At 45.3% G+C, this 21,135-nt stretch overlaps 2 protein-coding genes across 6 annotated transcripts in view; both read right to left on the bottom strand.

Moving 5' to 3' along the window:
• The window catches only part of slc2a4rg (SLC2A4 regulator), a 36,929-nt gene extending 33,182 nt beyond the window's left edge, over positions 1 to 3,747 (bottom strand). For both annotated transcript variants that reach the window (XM_053425023.1, XM_053425024.1), the window contains exons 1-2: positions 3,199 to 3,747; positions 439 to 674 (exon numbers count right to left, since the gene is read on the bottom strand). In XM_053425023.1, the coding sequence (XP_053280998.1) occupies positions 439 to 674; positions 3,199 to 3,474 (512 nt within the window). In that variant the 5' untranslated portion in view covers positions 3,475 to 3,747. The remainder of the gene's footprint in view (positions 1 to 438; positions 675 to 3,198) is intronic.
• Positions 3,748 to 5,229: 1,482 nt separating this feature from the next.
• The window catches only part of LOC128442528 (WAS/WASL-interacting protein family member 1), a 40,717-nt gene continuing 24,811 nt past the window's right edge, over positions 5,230 to 21,135 (bottom strand). For 3 of the 4 annotated variants that reach the window (XM_053425019.1, XM_053425021.1, XM_053425020.1), the window contains exons 2-9: positions 18,984 to 19,197; positions 16,745 to 16,799; positions 16,522 to 16,612; positions 15,966 to 16,414; positions 15,589 to 15,801; positions 14,927 to 15,088; positions 12,202 to 12,336; positions 5,230 to 9,234 (exon numbers count right to left, since the gene is read on the bottom strand). In XM_053425019.1, coding sequence (XP_053280994.1) covers positions 8,632 to 9,234; positions 12,202 to 12,336; positions 14,927 to 15,088; positions 15,589 to 15,801; positions 15,966 to 16,414; positions 16,522 to 16,612; positions 16,745 to 16,799; positions 18,984 to 19,111 — 1,836 coding nt within the window. In that variant the 5' untranslated portion in view covers positions 19,112 to 19,197 and the 3' untranslated portion in view covers positions 5,230 to 8,631. The remainder of the gene's footprint in view (positions 9,235 to 12,201; positions 12,337 to 14,926; positions 15,089 to 15,588; positions 15,802 to 15,965; positions 16,415 to 16,521; positions 16,613 to 16,744; positions 16,800 to 18,983; positions 19,198 to 21,135) is intronic. The other variant, XM_053425022.1, reaches the window with a different exon arrangement.

The raw sequence follows: 21,135 nt of genomic DNA, 5'->3' as shown, positions 1-21,135 counted from the left end.
CCAAACATGTGGTCAGTTGACCAGTACGCCCCCACACCATTCATAACCCAACCACTGTGCTGTTGCAGCTAGAGGGTGCATTCCACTTCCAGTCAGGACTCGGTTATAGAACACAGGGTCGGAGTTGAGCATGAAAATGTTGATTGTTTTTAACACCACAAAGTCAGAGGCAAATTAGCTCCTGGACTGGGCTGAATAGAAACTAGAGCTATGCACAAACAGATAGGTCTGGTAGATAACTATGTGCTCCAGAGTTCACTAGGGTGATTATACTTTTGCCCAAACCTCATGGTTAAATGCCACGGTAATGTTAGAAACCCATGAAATGACCGCAATACTTAAAGGCGATGTCTTTTCTCTCTCAACACCGATAAAACACAAATAAACCAAAGAAAAAGATACAATGGGGGTTTAAGATGATTAATGGCCTCTCTGTACCTGTTTCTGGGGACAGGGATGTGGGAGGAAGGGAGCGGTTGTCTTTCTGCCGGTGGTGCGTTTTGCACTTGTGCTGCCCTGAAGCTGTTGGCCAGCTCTGCCTGTTTCCACGGGTTGCTGATGTCCAGATGTTTGAAGCCACCTTGTAAAAGACCGTTGATGCCAGGGCAGTGAGTGGGACTGGCCCTCTTCAAGATCCCAGTGGAGCCAGTGTCTTTATGATCCCCAAGACCAGTCTAGAAAATGAAAATAATAAAAGTTACAGTCAGTCTATCATTTCAAGACTGATATATCAGCATGCATATCCATCAGAAACATTAGGTCTGGTAATACCGTAAATTTACATTTTTGGTCGCACCTGACCAACGTCAAACCCATTCTTCAGTTTGATCTGAACTACATGCTTGCAAAATTCATGGCTGTATGTCTTGCATGTAAAAGAAGCACAGTCCTGTTATTGGACCTAATAAATACCTATTTATTTTCCTGTTGTCCATCTACACATTTTTTTAAGTTCAGTATCAGTAGCACATATCAGGTTTGCTTGTTATTAGCAAGCATAAGTTCAGAAGCTGAAAAACATAGATCTTAAGTCACATATGAAAAGGAGAACCAGAGAGAACGTTCTCGGATTACTGCTCATAGATTTTGGGTCATCTGCGTTTCAATCAAGCAGCTGATCTACTTCCCATAGCTTGGCTCAAGCAGACTGCAAACTTTGTGCGTTTTGTAAGCAAACTTGTGCTCTTTAGCAAGCTAGCTATTCCACCTCAGAGGTTGTCAAACGTTTATGACAGCAAACACATCAAGTAGTCTTGAATAACTAGTAAACTATGTAAATCTATGTAAATCACCATCATATATATTTAATGGTTAGAGTAGAACGAATCTGAGAGGTTGATGTTGAAAAAGCAACAGAAGTGCAAAGCGCAAGGGATGAGGTTGGATGATGTTGTGGTAGATGTAGATATTATCAGATCACATAATCCACTGGAGGAAAATTGTGCAGCAACTAAATGTGCATGTGTTGCTGTATTGATAACCCGCCTGTATTGGCCACCCAGTACTGTTGTGTTATGTAACTATCAAAACATATGGAATAATTAGTATTGATGACCATTTTGCACGTTTTTGGCCGGATTAAGGTATTAATAGTTTGCACAATGTGATATTGATCGATGTGTTCAAATAATTCTTTAAGTCTATTAATGAAATAAATTGATTAATACAATATGTTTAAGAAGTAATTGTCACATTTAATATGAGAGATGTATTTTGATTTATGTTGGCATACGTTTGATTGTATCTTTTTTGGAGCAGGAGAGAGGAGAAGAGATGAGGAGAGCGACAGACAGATAAGACACCAACAGACCTTAACAAGAAGAGGAGAGCATCAGATCAGAAAGGACAGACTGAGCATTTGTCACAGTTCAAATTTGTCACAGTTCAAAAAGAGCCCTTGTCTCACAATAGAAGACAATGCCATGAGACCAGCGTTGGTCAATTTTCAAAACTGGCAGCAGGAACAAATGAAAATAAGAGCAACAAGTTTATCTGTGCATTTAAAGATGGTCCTTCAACATGCTTGTAAATTAATAATCCATATTGGTTCCTACATCTTTGCAACCTGCTCCATTGCACTATTGTCCTCTGGTCACAAATCCATCACATCTGCATAGTAATTAAATGTTAATGTCCGCCCTTGCTCAGCTTGTTGTCCTGCTGCACTGCAGCTTCACTCTATTTGCACATAGTGATTGTGTTTATTTTGTTAGCTTCTTTTGCAGTCTGTTTTTACTGCACATCTATTTGCACAATCAACACCGCAAATTTATTGCGGGACTTTCCACTGGCTGACGTTGTTGTCATACCTCACAATCCTTTGACAATCACATAATTACGGACACAGAGAAAATGTGCAGAGTAGTGTTGACTGGCTGGGTCATCTGCATTTTGCAGATGGCCGATCAGAGGTTGTCAAACATTTTTGGAAGTAGACCGGGTGGCTGTGGCTGAGTGGGTAGAGCGGTCATCCTCTAACCAGAAGGTCAGCGGTTCCATCCCAGTCTTGGGCAAGATGCTGAACCTCATAGTAAAAGTGCATGGGTGCAAGTGTGGAAATCACTTAGAGTTGTCATTAAGACTGGAAAAGCGATATATAAATACAGACCATTTACAAATGTATATAACTGTAGAAATCACCAGTGAGGATATTAAATGGATTGAGTAGAAAGAATGTGTTGAAAAAGCCGCAGAAGTGGATGATGATGTGGATGTTGTGAGTCTTATATGTTGTTTATTTTGAAAAGTGGGGTGGACGTGTTGAGATTTCTGGGCTTGGCAGGGCTGGACTGCCCCCCCTCCCATCCTAACAACGCCTCTGCTGTAGCTCCACCCTGAACTTGCCGGTGGGAGGGAGCTGCTTGGCCGCTAGTTTGAAAGTCCCTTCCCCCCTTTCTGCTAAACTTTTGCACACAGAACGAGCCGCCGCCATTTAATCCGTCTGGATGCGACGTACTCGTTCGCGAGCGAGCGCAGACGGCAGTCGGTGAAATGACCGACACTTTGCCGAGGAGGGTGGAGAGTTGTTGAGTCCGGTAAAGAACACACAACACAACACGGTGCGGAGCGGCGAGTGACACACGTCTCATTATAAGCTGTCAAACTTCCCGGTGCACAGCGTCACGGTACATGTTGTGTTTGTTGACACTTGACGGGAGTCACACACACACACTGAAAACACGACCGAACGTCACTTACTTTTTCCGCGTCGAACATTATCCGAGCACCCGGAGCCGGTGCGCTCCCTTCCGCGGGGGTTTTTCCACTTTTCACCTCCGCCGAGCTGACGTCCATTACGAATTTGTAGAGGACGGGCCCGCGCGTGAACACCGGCATTACGCCCCTCTTCTCCGCCGCGAGGACCCGGGCGTCGCGGAGCACGGAGCGGCCTGCCCGGCAGTTGAAGTCCGCTCCGACGCCGCCGCCGACCCTCGTCCCAACCGAAGACTTCTCCGAAATGTATCTGGAATCCATTTGCCTTTTTTTCTTCTTCTTCAGAGCGGGGGGCGAGTGGAGACTAAAGAAAGAAAACCAGCTTTCTATAGGTTTTAGTGCAAATTGCTGGAGTCTGATACATTTATCGGGGTTGTCTCGACTGGATCCGACTCTTAAACTTTCTACTCTACATGCAAAGTTTTCGTTTTTTTCCCACCGCCGCCTCCAGCAGGATCTCCAGCTGCCGCCCGGTCCGGACGATTCAAGATTGTTTTGCCTCTTTCCTCCAAACCCACGCCACGCCCCCCTCTGCCTCGCTCCCATTTGTCCGCCGTGCGCATAAACATCACATTCTGGCACGCTTCCCCGGCTAGGCGGGCCCTGATTGGCTGCCGCCGCCGCGTCAATCACTGTGTTTTTTAATCCGAGTGATGTGGGTGGAAGGACGGGAGGGGGGCGTGCCCTGCAGTTTACCGGCCGGTGTCTGTGGCAAAGACCTGAGACCTGAGCGCCTGCAGCCGCCAGGCCCCGGCGGCAACTGCGCATTTACCCGCCTGCAGATGGTGATCTAGCGAGCCGTGCTAGTGTTATTGCACGAACCAAACTGTGCAAGCGTGTTATTATCGAGGCAGCGAACCTCCTGAGGCCGATTGTTTACTCCAGCAGAAGTTTCTAAACTGAATCTATTATGGGACGTGTCTTAAAACCCCAGTTGTCATCGTGTAAACATTAACATGATGGCGTCTGCAAACACTAGCAGTGGTGTTAGAAGCCAAGATCTTCTGCTTGGGTACAAATTATGATATCACGGTATATAAACGTTAAATTACAAGGAAAACGAAAGTATTAGCGTTGAACTTTCATTAAATTGAAGTATGATGAGTAAATTGGCTTCCAGTTGTTTCAAAAATGGCCCCAGTGTTAAAAGTACATTGAGCCATTTCTGTGTTTTGATTTGACTGTTGTTTCAACTGTTGCATCCTATTTTTGAACCGATCGCATATGAGATGTAAAATCTAGAAATGGAAAGTAATGAAAGGAATGTATTGGAGTAAAAATACAATATTTGCCTCTGACATGTAGTGAAGTAGCACAAAATATAAATATTCAGGGGAAAGTACCAGTACCTCCAAACGTAATACATGTACTTCCACCGCTGACAATAACATGAACCCCTGTACTAAATAATGAACCCAAGACAATTACACTGCAATAAACACGGAGACTGTCATGCTACAGTGGGTTATTGATTTGCATCCAAGCCATCTTTGAGGTCTACTTTGTGACTTGATTTTGCGTTATAAAGTGGACACAATAAGAGACACTTTGCTTTTTTATTTCCTTGCAGTGCAAAAGATAATATTTGAATATGAAAATGGGGGAATATATTTTTCAGTACCATGTAGATACACAGTGAAGAATGTAGTCTCATTGCATAGTATTTGTTTGGCAGAACTGTTCCTGCTTACATTAGATGCATATACTTGATATTTAATATAATTTTGTAACAACTTGCTTGATCTAGTCTTGGTAAGATGGACTTTATGAACATCAAGCACGTTTTATTTTTGAGAGATGCAGTATATCAGTGTTTGTTTCCCTGTCTCTCAATATAACCTATTTCTAAAATGCCTGCAGAGCCCCTTAAAGTTTATTGCTTAATACTACACAAACACATTTTACTGCAAAATGAATTTATTGTAAGCTACAGTTATTGCTGTGAGGCTGCTCCAGAGATTTAACCTGGTATAATAAAGTGCATGAAGCAATAACACCACAGGCAAAAGACAGAGACGCGTTATAATGTGCCACTTTATTAGAAAAGTAAAAACTCACTTAAATATTTTATGAAGGTTAATATAAAACATTACAATCTTTTGCATATCTGCACTGTCACTATATTTTTTTTATTATATTTGCTATTTTTAGACTAAACCCTGTGCTTTAAGTACATACAACATTGGCTACAGCTGTCACAGCAGTATTGGCCCATAGTTATAGCTGAAGACGATTAACAAACAGCATCTGTATCTGCATCGAAAGCATGAAACACTTTGCATCCACAAAGTACATTGTGTCTGTGATAACCATCTTTTTTTCAACAAATATACTGTATACTGTATGTCACATTGGAACAACATCAGGACAGCAACAGAGTATTTTTTACACATTTACATCATCATACTGTATTTGATTGTGCAATGATCGTCCGTCTTGATCGGCGTGTGACAGTGCTCAGCAAAAAATATATCAGATCAGTGCTTTCTTTTAGGATAAAGAAAAGGTGACGCGTAAAGTGACAGCCAGAGGAGAAGGATTAAGTGTGATAGTGATTTCCTGCCAGCGTTGTCTAAAGGCAGCCTCAACAGAGCTTGTTAAGCGTCTCAGCTGTTAGCCATTTCTCATATCAGACAGTGGTTGAGCTGCTGTTGCATCGTTCATATCAGACGTGGGGTTAGCCTGACCCACAGCCTCTGTCTCCACCCCCTCCCAATATCCCCCCTCCCTCATATCACTCCCCAGAGTCCCTCAGAACTGGACATCAAACGCCACTCCCCTGCACAGCGAGGGAGCGAGGTGGAGCAGAGAAGAGAGAGGCCTGTGTCGGTTACTGGAGGCTGAACACAGCCGGGGGAGGAGTGTATGCAAGGGTCGACCAAGTGGAAGCAAAATGTGCTTCTTCCCCAAACTGAAAACGCACATGGCTCAATGTGTGTGTGTGTGTGTGTGTGTGTGTGTGTGTGTGTGTGTGTGTGTGTGTGTGTGTGTGTGTGTGTGTGTGTGTGTGTGTGTGTGTGTGTGTGTGTGTGTGTGTGTGTGTGTGTGTGTGTGTGTGTGTGTGCGCCTGCCTGCCTGCCTGCCAGTGTATGAGTGTACACACGCTATGGGGAGGAGGCGGGTCCTTTGGATCCATGTCCATTTGCAGCGATCCTCATCCAACTCCACACTAGCTGTTCTTCATCTCCCTCCCCCACCTCCATCGCTCTGTCTTGCTCCACCAGAGGGGAGGATAAACAATTCTCTGCCATAAACTCTCTGTGCTGTCTCTCTCGCTCTCTCTCTCTCTCGTTCTCTTCTCTCTTCTTCCGAGTTGATGCTTTGAAAAAAAGAGAAAGTAGAATGCTGCTTTGCATCACGCGGCAAAAAAGTACAACAGAAAAGTTCAACGAACAAGAGATCAATTAAGTACCACAATATTTGTTTTCATCTCCATATATCAAAGCATGCACTTTTTTGATCAAGCAGAAAAAATTGCACCAACAACATAAACATACTGTTTTTATGGCAGTGGCATGAGCTATTTAACCAATGGTATTTTCAGTAGGTAAGAAAAAAAAGAAACAGTGCATAAAATACAGAGTGCAATTATTTTTACATACTTTCAGACACAGTAGCATTTGTGAGCGTATGCTACTAACATTTTAAAACCCGTTTTTTCTTTGTTTTCTCATGTTTGTCTCAGGGAGCTCATTCTAACGTGGCCTCCGTCTCTCAGCCTGTGAGCAGTTTGTATCCCTCTCCAACTCTTATCTTTATGCCCAGTTATTAAGGCTCTAATGTTTTGTTTTCTTCCGCTGCTTTAATGATCCCCAAATCTACATGGGAAAGACATAGTTTACAATGGGAGAGAACTCAGAGGCTGGAGACGAGGGTGGGGGATAGGGCGAGGGGCAACCTTCCAAAGGACACTCGCTGGCAATTTTCGTGGCCAGCTCTTTATTTTTCTTGGAGCCCGAGGCTTCTGTTGCTGTTTCAACCATCAGACTTAAGTCTGGTGAGCTGCAGGGCCACTCTGGTTCTGTCTTGAGACCATGGGAGAGAATCAGGACGGCGTTTTGGAAACACCCTTTAAAGCACACTAATGCACGATTAGGCAAACCAGTCCTGCAGCTGACTAGTGCAAAATTAAAATGGTCCTGAAACCAAGCCAAAATGTTATGACATATTAACTGCATGGCATGAAACATCCTGTGCTATTTTGGACACTTTCACTTCCTTATTTATTTGTAGCTCTTAATATTCTTCTCTCAGTTGACCCCAGTAATACAGTAAACATCTCACATTGTGAAATCTGTCACCCACTCGATGCCCCTGACCTGATCACTTTACCCTGTATGACTCCGCCAAGTCTGAGTGTATCCGTGTGGGTGTGTGCTGAGGTGTGTCATCATGCCTCTGGCTACAGATGTTTGTCAAATCTGAGCACCGATTGTTAACTAATCTCATAATGACCTTTATTGCGCAAGAAGTCCCTTGTCATATATATCACAAGGGCTGTTATTGGTAATTGCTAATACATGTAGGGCACGCTGAAGGTAATTTGTGTAACTGTGACAAAAGGCTTTACTGGCCTCTTTGCTTAAGGAGAACTACAAATTATGTGGGCTATGTTTGAACAAGGCACCACAATGCAGTCGGCCAGGCAATAGGCCACTGTGCACCGAGAACCTGTTTCAGATGTTTGCTTAGTGAGAGCTAAGCACAGCAAATCTCTCTAACATCCATCTGCTTATATTACATAAGCCTCACCAAGATGAGGCCTATGGGTGTGTGTCTTTGTGTGTGTGTGTGTGTGTGTGTGCTTGTGGTTGTGTGTGATTATGGGTGACAATAGCTATCATTGTGCCTTACACTCTTAATACATCCAGGCTCCTTGCTACTACACTTTATGTCCAGTTGTGTTCGAGTTTGCCCAATGCATGCACATTTCTTTAGTTATACATATTTTAAAGTGTTTTTTTTTTCTCTCATGTTGTGAATTTCATCACATACTCTTTAAAGAGTACGGTGTTCTTATAAAAATAAAGATATTATGGAAAATGATGCACAGACAGGTGAGTATGGTCAGTGACAGTAGGTTTAAGTTGTACAGTTAATTCCAGTTTTCTTTTCTTTGTTTTTTTTCTTGGTTGTTCAAATGATTTTGGTCCATATTTGGGCTGGACTAGGCTTAGGCTGGTTCTGAAATGCAGACCAATCAAAGGAAGTCTGAACCTGGATTAAGACCCTGTTTATACCTGATGTCAACACAAAAATGGAATCCTCATGTTGTTTGTCTATAGAGGGCTTTGTATCTATGTACAGTAACCTGCTGGCAGGTGAACAGGGTCCCGTTCCTGACTCAGGAGGGCTTGATAGAACTTGTATGTTCTATCAAGCCCTCAGGCTTCTGGGGCTCTTCTGACTGTCAGCAAGCTACAGGCCAGTGACGTACATCTCCATCCCATCATTGAAGGTGAAGATGGTGGTGGTGCTGGCGCTGTTGCCCCCTTGTTTCACATCACTGATGCTCTCATAGAAGTTTTCCCCACCAGGCAGGCCTCTAGCAGGCGGGGCGGCGGGTCCTGAGCCCTGAGGTGCCGCTGGTGCTGCCTGTTGTTGCGGCTGCTGCTCCTGTTGTTGTTGTTGTTGTTGTTGTTGTTGTTGTTGTTGCTGCGGAAGCGGAAGCTGCGGCGGCAGTGGCGGCGGCGGTGGTGGCGGCACCTGCTTCTTTCTCTTCAGAGTGGCACTGCCCCCTGGTGTGCCGTTATTGGTTCCCCCCTGCTCACGTTTCCGGTGGCTGTCGATGGTAGCGTACGCGGGGTCAGACTCGGCCATTGCGCATGTGGACCAGGACCTGTCTCCAACCGACTCATAGCAGGGCTCCTCTTGGGAACGTGCCGGCCCCTGGACTCCTCTGCCTCGACCCCGGTTTCCCCTATCCCCACCGAAGGAGCGCGGGAGGGTCTTAGCTCCGTTGTTTTCCATAGGAGCTTTCTTCTTCTGGGATTTACACACAATGGAGTAGGTGTCTGCAATCTGAGGGCACACAGAAGACAAGAGGAGAGTATGGTGTCAGTTAATGGCACTGAACTACAGTCCAGCTATGTCCTTCAGTGTATGGGCGACAGTACTTGAAATAGAAGGTGACTGTAACTCTGCTCAATTCATGGACTTGTTTCCATAAGTGAAGTTATACAGCACAGTATCACTCTTTCCCACCTTCAGTCTCATGTTTCTGAATTTGCTGAAAGTAGACTATGTGCACATTTCTACATTTAAAACACCTATAAACCGTCAAAAGGAACAATATGTTAACATGAGAGTAAACATATGATGCTCTTAATTTGGTGTGTGAGCATGGATTGTGTGGGTGTGCACAGTAGTTTGCACATGTGTTGACAGAGCTTGCTCTGTGCTGTAACCTGACCTATTTTGACGGGGTAGGATAAGACAGAGTAAACTGTGTTATCAGTCCGTTGAGGTCTAGGCACAGAGACAAAGTTAGCTTTGCAGTGGACGGACCTGTTAAAATTTCACCACAACTGCTTTGGCAAGAGAACAGCAGGGTATGGTGTGAAAGATCTGGATGATAGCCAGCTCGCAGAGGGAAAAAGACTCTGTTGTTCATTAATGGACTTTGCTCTGAATGAGGCAAATGTACTTGTGTTCAATGCAGGTGTATGAATGAGTCTGTAAATACAGTGTCTCTGTGTCTTTTCCTTTCAAGTGTGCGCTTTTTACAGTGTAGAGCTTTTAGAGAATTCGGATAAACCAGCGCTGTGACCTCTGGCATTTCTGTGTCAAAATTCCACGAGGAGAGCCGAGGAGCAGAGGATTGTGGGACATGGTCATGTTTACCTTCCGTGTTCACACCCAGACTAACAGCTCTGCCCTGAGAAACACCGGCTATGCAAACTCTCTCTCACTCTCACTCTCAAGCTCACTCTCTCTCTCTCTCTCTCTCTCTCTCTCTCTCTCTCTCTCTCTCTCTCTCTCTCTCTCTCTCTCTCTCTCTCTCTTTTTCACACACACACTCACGCATAGATTTCTCTTCTGCTCCAAAAAAACTGAAACCTGAGAGCACACATACAATGGACAAAACTCTTTGAGTTTGTGTGCTCGCCTTGCCTTTACTTTCATGGAGCCTTTGTGTCTTAAATCCTCCAAAAGAGAAACATTACATCAGGAAATGTGATTAAAGTGAAAAACGCTTAGACTTTAATTGTGGATATCTCTCTCTTTCCGTCTCTGACAAACCTCCAGCGACGCGGATACCCTGCCCCCACAAATCTCTTGTGTGACCTTTTTGGATAAACAAAGACCCTGGCGTATGCTACAAGTGTGTGCACACAATGTGCATTGTGTGTGTGTGAGTGTGTGTGCGTGCACGCGCATATGTGCAATTGCGCGAGTGTGGGTGCATCTGAGCACACAGAATTTGCAGCTCTGTGCAGCAGAGGAAGGAAGTCACAAGTTGATGGGGATTTCAAAACTGGGCTGCAGCTGTTGAGGAAGCCTGTGCACTGTATGTTTTCTTTTCTTCTCCCCTCAGCCTGCTCTTCTCTCCGTTAAGTCTCGGCTGATGCTGCTTTAACTCTGCCCAGACTTTGGAAATTCCTTTTTAATTTCTGCACACAGCGATTATCCATGGAAACACAAAAGTATTCATAAGCGATGCATCTTTGTGTGATCAACTTTCTGAACAGCAAATATGGTGCAAGTTTCCAAGCGGTCTGCGAGCAGTTGATACTCATCCGGTAAGACATGCTCTGTGCAGCGTGATTGGTCGGGGAAGGCAGCGCCTCCTAATAGCCACAAAGGGAGTGGAGCAGAAGGAGAGGGCGCCAGAGGAGAGGAGGAGATTTAGGTGGGAGTGGAATCTCAACACCTTTTGACGGCTGCAACTGACAACCTCCAGAGGATACAAAGTATATGGGCATGTTAGGGCAACAACAAACTAAACAGTGGAAAAACACAGCAAATAAGGAAGAGAAAAAGTTTTTAAAAAGAAGAAAAAACTTGGACTGAAAGTTAGAGGGAAATAAAAATAAATTGGGAGAGCGATTGCAGAACGCAGTCAAGGCCAGCTGCTCTGTGTACCAGTCTGACTTGCAGAGGAGTAGTTTAACTATTGAGTCAAACAGCCGAGACTTAACCCTTTAATCTCCACATACAGCAGCTTCCTGAACTTTCTGGTTCAACTCTGTTTTAAACAAGAAAGTTACCAGCAGCTTAAAACTTCATACAACTTACTTCACTCCAACATGTCTCCCTGAATAGATGCATCAAAATTATATTTTTTTATATCAATAATCCCAAACTGTGTGAAGTCACAAAATCCAGAGTTAAACTTCAATCATAAATACACCACAAGAGTTACTGTCCAGAAGAGAGGGAACAAAGGGGGATTGAGAGAGAGAGATTGAGTGGGGTTGCTGTGTTTGGAAGCTCATGTGCTTGTGACATGATTGGTGAGTGGAGGCTTCCCCCCCCACTATCACCACATATATACATGTAGAGCTCATCACGTTCTGTCTGCATGCGCCCAGGAGATTAAACAGCGAACCCCTAAACGAGTGAATGCAAAGTGGTGTGATTATTCGGCAGCAGGTGATAGTGATGTCTGATCTGGCATTGTGATTTACAGTTGAGCCGGATGGGGGGGTGGTCGCTGGGAGATTGGGGTCAGGGTTCAGGCAGGGGGGTTGGGAGTGCATGGATCGATGTAACGAAACCACTGGTGGAAGCAAAAACCTCATATGACAGGCAGGTCAAAGGGCAGCGGCAGCATGACGGCGTGCCCAATCAAATCCCCCCCCCCCCCCCCCCCCCGCGCTCAGTAAACACAGCAGTCACAAATCAGAGACATGTGCGTCTTTCTGTCTGCCTGTTGTCCTTCCGCTCCCCCTGTGGAGGGGTTCCCCCTTCCTACCAACTATCCAGACCACCACCCCCCCCCCCCCCCCACACACACACACACACACACACACACACACGCACTACCTCCTTTGCAGTTGGGGGAGATGGGTGCCCCTGCCCGTTCTCGCCACGGAGTGGAGGTGGGTGCAAGGTGATGATGTCATCGTCCTCCGGAGGCTTCCAGATGTACTGCTCCCCGTTGCCCATGAACACGGCCTCCTGGTAAACAAAATCAATTGAGGTTCTCAGGAAAGTATTGTAATTATGATGGATTCGTTGTGCAATGATGCAGACATTTTTAAAACATGTAATTAGATGTAATAATAACACAGGGCTGTGCTAGACTGTCATTTTTTTTTTTACCTTCCGCCAAAGAGGTTGTGTTTCCACCGCTGTCTGTTTGTTTGTTGGTTGGTTTGTATCTTAATTTGTTGATAAGCAACATTATACACACAAAAAAAAACTGATTGGAACCCGTCGGAAGGATGTGGTCAGAGAAGAGCCCATAAAAGTTTGGCACAAATGCAGTTATTTTTTTTATTTTTATTTAAATTTTTGTTGATTTCTCAGAAAATAAGTCATTGGTCTTGATGAAAATTTCAGACATTTCTTTTGAGCTGATAACTCTGAGTGTGTGAAATGTGGTGCAGCTTGATTGAACTCAAGGAGACTGATGGGCCTTGGCTGAGAAATGCATTCTACTGAGTGGCATTCAACTTTTTGGTCCAAAGACCTACGAGCTGTCTTTAGTCTTTACTTGTCAACAGTGTCCTTGTTGCACAGCACGAGCAGATTGTGCATGTGTGTCTGTGTGTGTGTATATATGTATAGGTGTCAGAGATCATGGCTGCATGAATGACAACACACTTAAACTGTGAGAATAATATGCAAAACATTTTTTTATCAGATTTGGTCAGTACTGCTCTCAACAAAACGAGGTGCGAGTCATAAAAGTGTCACCTCTGCAGCGTTCTGATGAGAGATGTCTCTATTTCAATATCCATGTGTTCCTGTTGCGCTCTCCCAGGGCAGCTTTTAATGTCGCGATCCAAACAAACAAAGCAGCAAGTGGCACCGTCATCAAGAGAGTGGGCGTTGGAAAACAGTCTCTTCAGCTGGCAGCTGCTCTGAAACCAGCTCCTAACTGGAATCAGATGCTACTGACATTTCCTCTCCTCTGTTGCCACAGCTTTATGTTTCTGTTACTACTGAGTGAAGTGTCACCAGAGCAGATTACTGAATGGCTCGTGCTGCGCAAGTGTCAAGGAACTGCCTGCTCAATTGTTGAACGTTCATTAAGAGTTTTATTGGTTTCTCCACCCTCTGTGAATAATCTTTCCTCGAGGTTTTCGACACAAATCCATTTAGTCCCCCCCCCCCCCACCCCCCCCCCCCCTGTCGAATGCAACTAGTAATTCTAACGAGGTCCCAGTGAAGATTTTTGTATCGTATCTTCATTTTCTGGCCGTTTAATAGCAGTTATTCACGATCCTTCACCGAGAAACAGCAGAAAACCAGGCTGGATGTGGGGAAACAACAAGAAAACGAGTAACTGCTTTTGTTAAATTTCTATCACTACTGCTGCTGGAGAGCAATTAGAAAGCAATTAGAAAGCATGAGGTGGCATGTGCACATGCGACCAGGATGATTAAACGTTTATAAGCTCCTCCTGTGCAGTGTGGGGGAGTAATAGAAGCCGCGGCAGAGTAAATGGCTTCAGTATGTGACCATTATTTATCGCAACAGTGGCTGCTGGCTACCTGTTAGCCTGTTTCTAGAGAGACTTGCTGATTGATTCAATGAGAACACACGCACACACACACACACACACACACACACACACACACACAGACAGGCAGCTTGGAAGCCTGCCAAGCTCTTACATAATACATCCTTCCACTCTCGACTCTGGCCACTGTGATGCCGTGCTGCGCAGCACAGTGCAAAGGGGCGGAAGAAACTCACGTATTCGCAAACATGCACACAAACACACACACTATCAAGGATTTAAAAGACACGCGGATTAAATGTGCAGGTCAGCAGAGGGGCCGACATCCACAGCTAAAGCAAAATAGTTTATAAGTCTCCTTTAATCACAAACACAAAAGAGAAAGTCATGGGTTTTCTTTGCTCTGGAAAACAGACAAAATCATACACACAAAAGCAGACGTGTGTGTGTGTGTGTGTGTGTGTGTGTGTGTGTGTGTGTGTGTGTGTGTGTGTGTGTGTGTGTGTGTGTGTGTGTGTGTGTGTGTGTGTGTGTGTGTGTGTGTGTGTGTGTGTGTGTGTGTGTGTGTGTGTGTGTCAGCAAACACACAGGAAAAGGCTGATCACCATCCGAGCATTGTGTCTCTATTTCCCCACTGCCCTTAACTGTTAAAACTCAACCCAGCTGGAAGTATATTATTATTTTGGTGGTATTATATTCTTCAGGAAAGCAATTTGTGTTACATTGCTTCTAGGAAAAGTGTGACACAAATAAAGTGATGATTGATTGATTGATTAAAGTTGGTTAGTTAATACATTTTTGGGAGGTAGCTATTAGGTTTGTTCACACATGGACACTAACAATAAATGAAAATAAATTAAATAAAGTATAAACGGCTGGTATAATTTCATTTGAAGCCAGTGACTGACTAAAATAATCGAAATCCTCAAGCGTAACCATGAGGAGCGGTTTGCTTGTGGACAGTGGCCTCTGGTGGTGAGCGGGCAGGCTTACAGCACGGAGGGGGTGGAGGGTTTTGGCAGTGACGTGCGGGGGGGTCTGAGGTTGATGGGAAGCATATTGAACCGATGATTCCTGTACCTTTGGGAAGGAGTGCAGGTGGAACGGCTCCAGCGGCTTGCGTGGAAACTCCTGACTGCGATGCAGGGGAGGAGGAGCAGCGGAGGGTGAGTCGCTCACGCTCGACTGGCTGTCTGACTGGCTGTCGGCCCCGTTGTTTTCCTTCCTGCTCGTCTTGTCAACCTTCAAACATCGAGGCAACAGAGAAAAACATTATCTATAAATGTGCACGCAGCAAAAAAAGTCCACGGAGCATTTTAGGATTTTTTTTTGCGTCTTCAGCGGGAGTGTCGATACTGATCTCCCAATTATGTTAATTTAACCTAATGAGTCAAAGCCTGATAAGATAATGGATTCTTTTTTATATCTACATGCAGGGTTATTAAAATACATTAAACATCCAATACCCTGATAGCTCTAGTCTCTGGTTCAGTGTGATGTCAGTAAATACGTTTCATCCAATCAAATCACAAATCCTTCAGAACTGATTTAAAGTCTGCAAATCATTGATCATTTTTTTGTTGGTGGTATCATGTGCATGTTTGTGTCAACACAGGCTGAACTTCTTTCTGATAAACAAGACAATATAAAGTAAAAAAATTCCATAAAAACCAAACTATTAATTTACTGTATCAACACAGGGGGGTGTCACCTAAACAAGTGATTTATGTTAATAACATTACCTGTTTGAACTTGCGTATGGACGCGTACTCGGCTGCAGTCGGTTCTTGAATGGCCAGGGATTTAACAGAGGACAGAGGGGAGCTAGTGACGGCGCTCACCCCATTGCCTCTTCCATTCAGCGGACCATTAATGGTGCCGTTCCCTCTGCCGTTCCCTCTGCCGTTCCCCCTGCCGTTCCCTCTGCCGTTCCCTCTGCCGTTCCCTCTGCCTCCCTGTGAGCAAAAAAAAATCTGTTTTAGCTGTTTATTATTATAATTTCATCAAATGCCTCTGCAGCTAATACTTGTCGAACATGTGTCCAGAGTTGACTGGCTCTGTATGTTCCATTGCATTTGAAGGTATAAAGCAAGTGTTGGATCTGCGCGTATATACATACATTCCCGAGCCCGTTTCCATTGCGGCCTCCGTTGGAATGAGCTGGCGGGCTCTGGGCAGCCCTCACTAAAGCTGGCGTGTTGGATGATGTGGACGGCGGGGCAGAGGGCACCTTGGGGCCCGTGTCCCCCTCCCGCACGCCTACACTCTCGTACAGGCCATCGTCCAGGCCGTGGGTCGGGGTGGGGTTGTTGCGCAGGCCCACCTCGGTATATGTGTGGTCTCTGGCCTCCACTACTCCTGCCCCTGCTCCTCCTCCTCCTCCTCCTCCTCCTCCTCCTCCTCCTCCCGCTTCTCCTCCCGTCTCCCCTCCCTCCCCGTGGCCAGATCCCTGGGGACTGGTGGGGATCTGGGGTAGCTGGCGCCCATGGGAGGGCCTCAGGTCTGTCTGGGAGCAGCGACTGTGCAGGAGCAGGAGGTCCATACTGGCTGGACGGCTCTTACCAACAGCTGCACGGAGAGGAAGAGGAGGAGGGAGGGGACAGGACTGAAATGGTGAAACAGCTCGGGGTTGTTTGTCATACATTGTCACACACAAACTGTCGGCCCTCACTTACAGTTTCCATTGCAGGGAAAGCGATTGATCTCGTGCAGCCTGGTGTCCGATTTGCTCATGGAGTTCAGTTTGGGATGGCGGAGTGTGCCCTGCTGTCGCACACAGAAAAAGGACAAGTCAATACAGGAACAAACCATGCAAACACACGCACATAGAGGGAGGACGCCACACAGGGAACAGAGCAGGAGGAGATGGAGAGAATAAAAAACGAATGCATGTCTCACCATATTTACAGATGTCCCTTTCTCTCCGGCTGGAGGGTGCTTGGTCTTGCTTTTTCTGACACAGCATCAAAGTGAGGAAGGTCAACAGGAGCCGGTGGACAGAGAGAGAACATACACACACTCAGAGCGCATTGATACTATCAGCACCCGGCGCCGGCGAGGGCACGAATGTCCTTGCTTGATAACAACAACCCAGTCAAACAGGGAGGGGAGCGTGCGTCGGGTTTTTGACAAAGTAGAGGATGTCCCTCAGAAAAACTTAACTCTACTTTACTTTTTTTGTTTGATTTTGTCTGTCTTAATAATAATAGATTATAAACAATTATAATAAATGTATTCCATATGATTTGTGGGTTAGGAAGAATCCCTTAAATCTTGGTGCATATTGATCAGGATTTCAGGATGATCAAGGGCATTTGGGGATTTCAGTATCTTGCACAAGGACACTTCGGCATGTGGAAGGGGAAGACTGGGGTCAAACCAACAACTGTCTGGTTAGGGGCCGACCTGCTCTACCCCTTGAGCCACAGCCGCACCCAACCAGGAGGTATGCCCTCAATGAGTGCCATTTTAGTTTTCATTATAAGACCAATTAAACACACAACCATTATGTTGTTGTTTGCTTTAAGCTGATCCTCCTTGCTGAGGCATGCTCTGGCATCGGTGTGAGAAGAATGTATCTACAGGAGTGTTGTGGATCCTGATGGATCCCCGGTGGAGGCTGTATCCATAGGAAACAGTTGATATGGTGAGAGAGCGATGAGATGAGAAGAAGTAAGAAGACAAAGGCTCCAGAGTGCAGGTGAGAGAACTGCTCTCACACTGGAGGGTGAGGATCTGCATCACGCAACGTGTGAGATTTCAGGTGAGCGAGATGGTGCGAGAATCACACAAATAGACTCAACTTAACATACAAGTAGTTTGAACGATATCTGAGCATTAGAATGACATGCCAAGTCAGTAATCCCCTGAAATTCAATCAGAACTGTTTCACACATATTTTCAAAGGGCCCATTCATCATTCCCTCGCAAATTGGGTGAAAATGCCAAAAAAACTAAATCCTGGATCTGCTTCTTTTGTCCGGCTCTACATCACAAATCAAAGATAGGGTTCCGATCATCATAACCAGAGACGATCCCCAGAAGTTAGCGAGTGAGTCACGGGAAAGTCGGCTTCTAGCAATTATCAGTTCACATTTCGTGTGTTATGTAGCTTTGACAATATAGGGCTGATGAGAAGGGATGAGGGGATGTATCTGTTGCATATTTTCAATAGGCTACTCTTGCTAGCTTTACCAACACTAGAGTTAATGGGTTCTTTCTTGGTTCATGCTACATTCTTCCGCCAAGTTCCGTTGAAATCTGGTCAGTAGAAGCAAGGTAGCAAGGTCAGTTGTGTCTGCTCCGTGTTACTGCAGATATCTCTCGTCTCCTCCAGTGAGCTGGAACTCCATGTGAGTTTCAGACTAAAATCTCCCACAGGCCTAAGCTTCAAAAACAACACGCGCAGGGTTCATTTTAAATCAATAGCAGCAGGTTTCTCTTTCCAGGATCTTTGGCATTAGTGCAGGACAGAGTGGATTTGAACAGGTGAGCGGCCGAACACGCGGCTCCTCAGCATCACCGCCATCCAGTCGGGAGCCTGCATTTGGTTCTTCAGATCTTTACAATGCAGTTGTTTTATTTCCATGACATGAGCTGGTTTGACATTTCGTTCCCCTACATCCTTATCTGTGTATCCCATGGCAACAAAGCCACAGTGCAGCCTCTGATTGGTCCCTGAGGATTGTGTGTCAGGGAGAAAAAAAAAAACGGGCTGTTCCATTGCTCTTGCCTTGCGCAGAGTCTGATCCCCTTTAAACTGCAGGGTGTTCCACTGCTACTGCCTGCTGAGGAGTCTGCTTCAGAGGGGTGACGCGAGGCTGCTCTGACTCTGGCCTGTCTCTTCAGTGTCCTGTAAACATCATTTCATCTGATCTGACATTCGAAAGCCATTAACTTTCATTACCGCCACGCCGCTCAGAGCGGGAGGATAAAAGAGACGGCGAGGACGGACGGAGGGAAGAGAAAGAAGGGAGGAGAAGAGTTCAAAAGTAGTTGAGACACATAAAAGAGAATAGGGATCTGGGAGGGCACCCGAAAAGCTGGCTGCAGATTTGATAAAACTCTGGCTGTCCTCTTTTCTGATTTCAGTCCGCCCACTTTATGCCTTTTCAAGTCACGTGAGCGTTCCTCTTACCTTTGGCAGCCAACGCAGACGAGGACAATCAGGATGGTGACCACGAAGGCAGACGCTGCCGCAATGGCTCCCAGGAGAAGCAGGCTCTGGTAGGGAGGTTCCTCGGCATCTTTTCCCCTGTCATCCATGACAGCCACTCACTCAGTCACTCAGTCACTCAGTCACTTCCACTCGAGCTGAAACTCTGCCACACACACCGTCTGCTCAGGAAAACCTGCAGCGATAAGGGAAGAGTGAGAAAAGAAAAGAGAACGAGGTTTGAGTGACATGAGAGATAAGAACAAACTGAAGAAATGAAATGCTGCAGAAGGCGAGGTGAGAAAGTGTGCGTGTGTGTGTGTGTGCGTGTGCGTGTGTGTGGTTGGTTTGCCTCTGGATTTTTTTGTCACCGTCTCTTTCTGACATATCAGTTTCTATTTTTGTCTCACCCGGAGAATAATGCACAGTAAATAGAACACCGTACAAAGCAGCCGGTGCTGGTTTTCTGAAAATCTTTTTTCAGAGTGTGATGAAAAAAGATTTCATCACACTCTTTCCTTTTTTGTTAAAAAAAGATCTAACGACACAGTAACATGCGTTTGACTAACCAGAGCGAGTCGTCTGTTAGTTGAACAGGGAAAAAATCCACGAGCTCCCCAGAGTCGTCTCTCATTGACGGAAGGATCAGATCCACTGCTGTTGCACTTCATTCGCCTGGCACAACAATTACTCTCTTTCTTTCAGCAGTGGCTCAAACACTCACAGCAAGATTTCCAATTGTTAATCAGCGGCTCATAATGCAGGTAGTACTATTAGTATTACTGCAGTTTTCTAGCATTAAAGGTACCTTCTACAATAACTTTTACCAAAGGATTGAGATTCGTTGCGTGGGTTGAGAGTAAATGTTGCCCTTTTTTCTCCCATGGGTTAAAATGACATTTGCAGTTAACATAAGCTGCTTTCAAACATGCACTGAACTCGGCAGAAGCTCGTATATTCTCCGGAGGACGTGCATGTGTGAACGCAAATGTCCGACTCCGATCGAGAGGCTCTACACTTTTTTTCCGCCTGGCCCCATAGTACAAAATCTGTAGAAAGTCAGGAGAATTCGTTGTGAGAACACAGCAGGGGAGTGGGAGGGGGGGGGGGGGGGGGGGGGTTAGGTTTAGAAAATGGTGCCTTTAATACGCGACAGACGCAATCATGACATAAAAGTATCTCTCAGTGGAAAAGTGGTGAAACACACATAGAAGAGACCGACAGAGATATCAGGAGAGTTTGAGGTGATAAGAGCTGGAGTCTGTGTGAGGTAAAGAAAACCACTTGATCCCCGCAGCGGAGTTAACGCGTCACTTCCTGCCTCTGTCGGCTGCACCCACCAGCTCCACCTCTCACCTGAATACTACAGGGGAGTTGTTGGAAGGAGAAACTCTGGGGGAAACTCCGGAGGTCTTGTCTGAAAACGGCAATTTATTCTGCAGAATATTGTTTTGTGGAGAGAACGTACTGTCTGCTCAAAAAGGATGACGCTCTGCTACAGTTTAAAGAGAGAGAGCTTTGGGTCAATGTCCCTCTGTTGGAACAGTTAGTGAGTGTGAGATTGGTGTAATGTGGTCACTTGGCTTAGTCTGTGTCTCAGGCCTGGGAGCAGGGGTTGTATTTAGTGGTAATCTTTGAATGTTTTGCTTCCTGATACCGGAGTAACGTGCATTACAGTAATCGAGTCTGGACTGGATAAGAGCATGGAGGATGATGATGGGTCTTTGTGTAGATTTCTTGGAAAACTATTACCTGTCATTTGAAACTGACGATTTACTTAATTTGGCTGCATAACATCTATGGACATTTCTGACCCAGAGTCAGTGTCGCGTCACAACCTCTAACACAACTTCAACACGGGTCCTTTGTGAATATAGTTATAACTTTTCAATACGCGGAGCACCAAAGGTATTATTATATGTGCAGGAAAGTTTAGTGTGAAATATCTGATCATGCTAATCTTACTGACACTATTTGATTAGTTAAGGTGATGTATTCTGCTTTTGTGAGTACAATCTAAATTCTTCCTATTTCATATGATTTATCTAAATGCTCGGTATCAGTATAAGGTTATCATGGCAGATAAGGGGGGGGGGGTATTGAGCAACGACTAATCTCTGCACAACAACTAGTA

The sequence above is a fragment of the Pleuronectes platessa genome, chromosome 6, assembly GCF_947347685.1.
Source record: "Pleuronectes platessa chromosome 6, fPlePla1.1, whole genome shotgun sequence".
Classification (NCBI taxonomy): Eukaryota; Metazoa; Chordata; class Actinopteri; order Pleuronectiformes; family Pleuronectidae; genus Pleuronectes; species Pleuronectes platessa.
The sequence above is the reverse complement of the archived record's forward strand: the minus strand, read 5'-3'. Positions and strand labels throughout refer to the sequence as shown.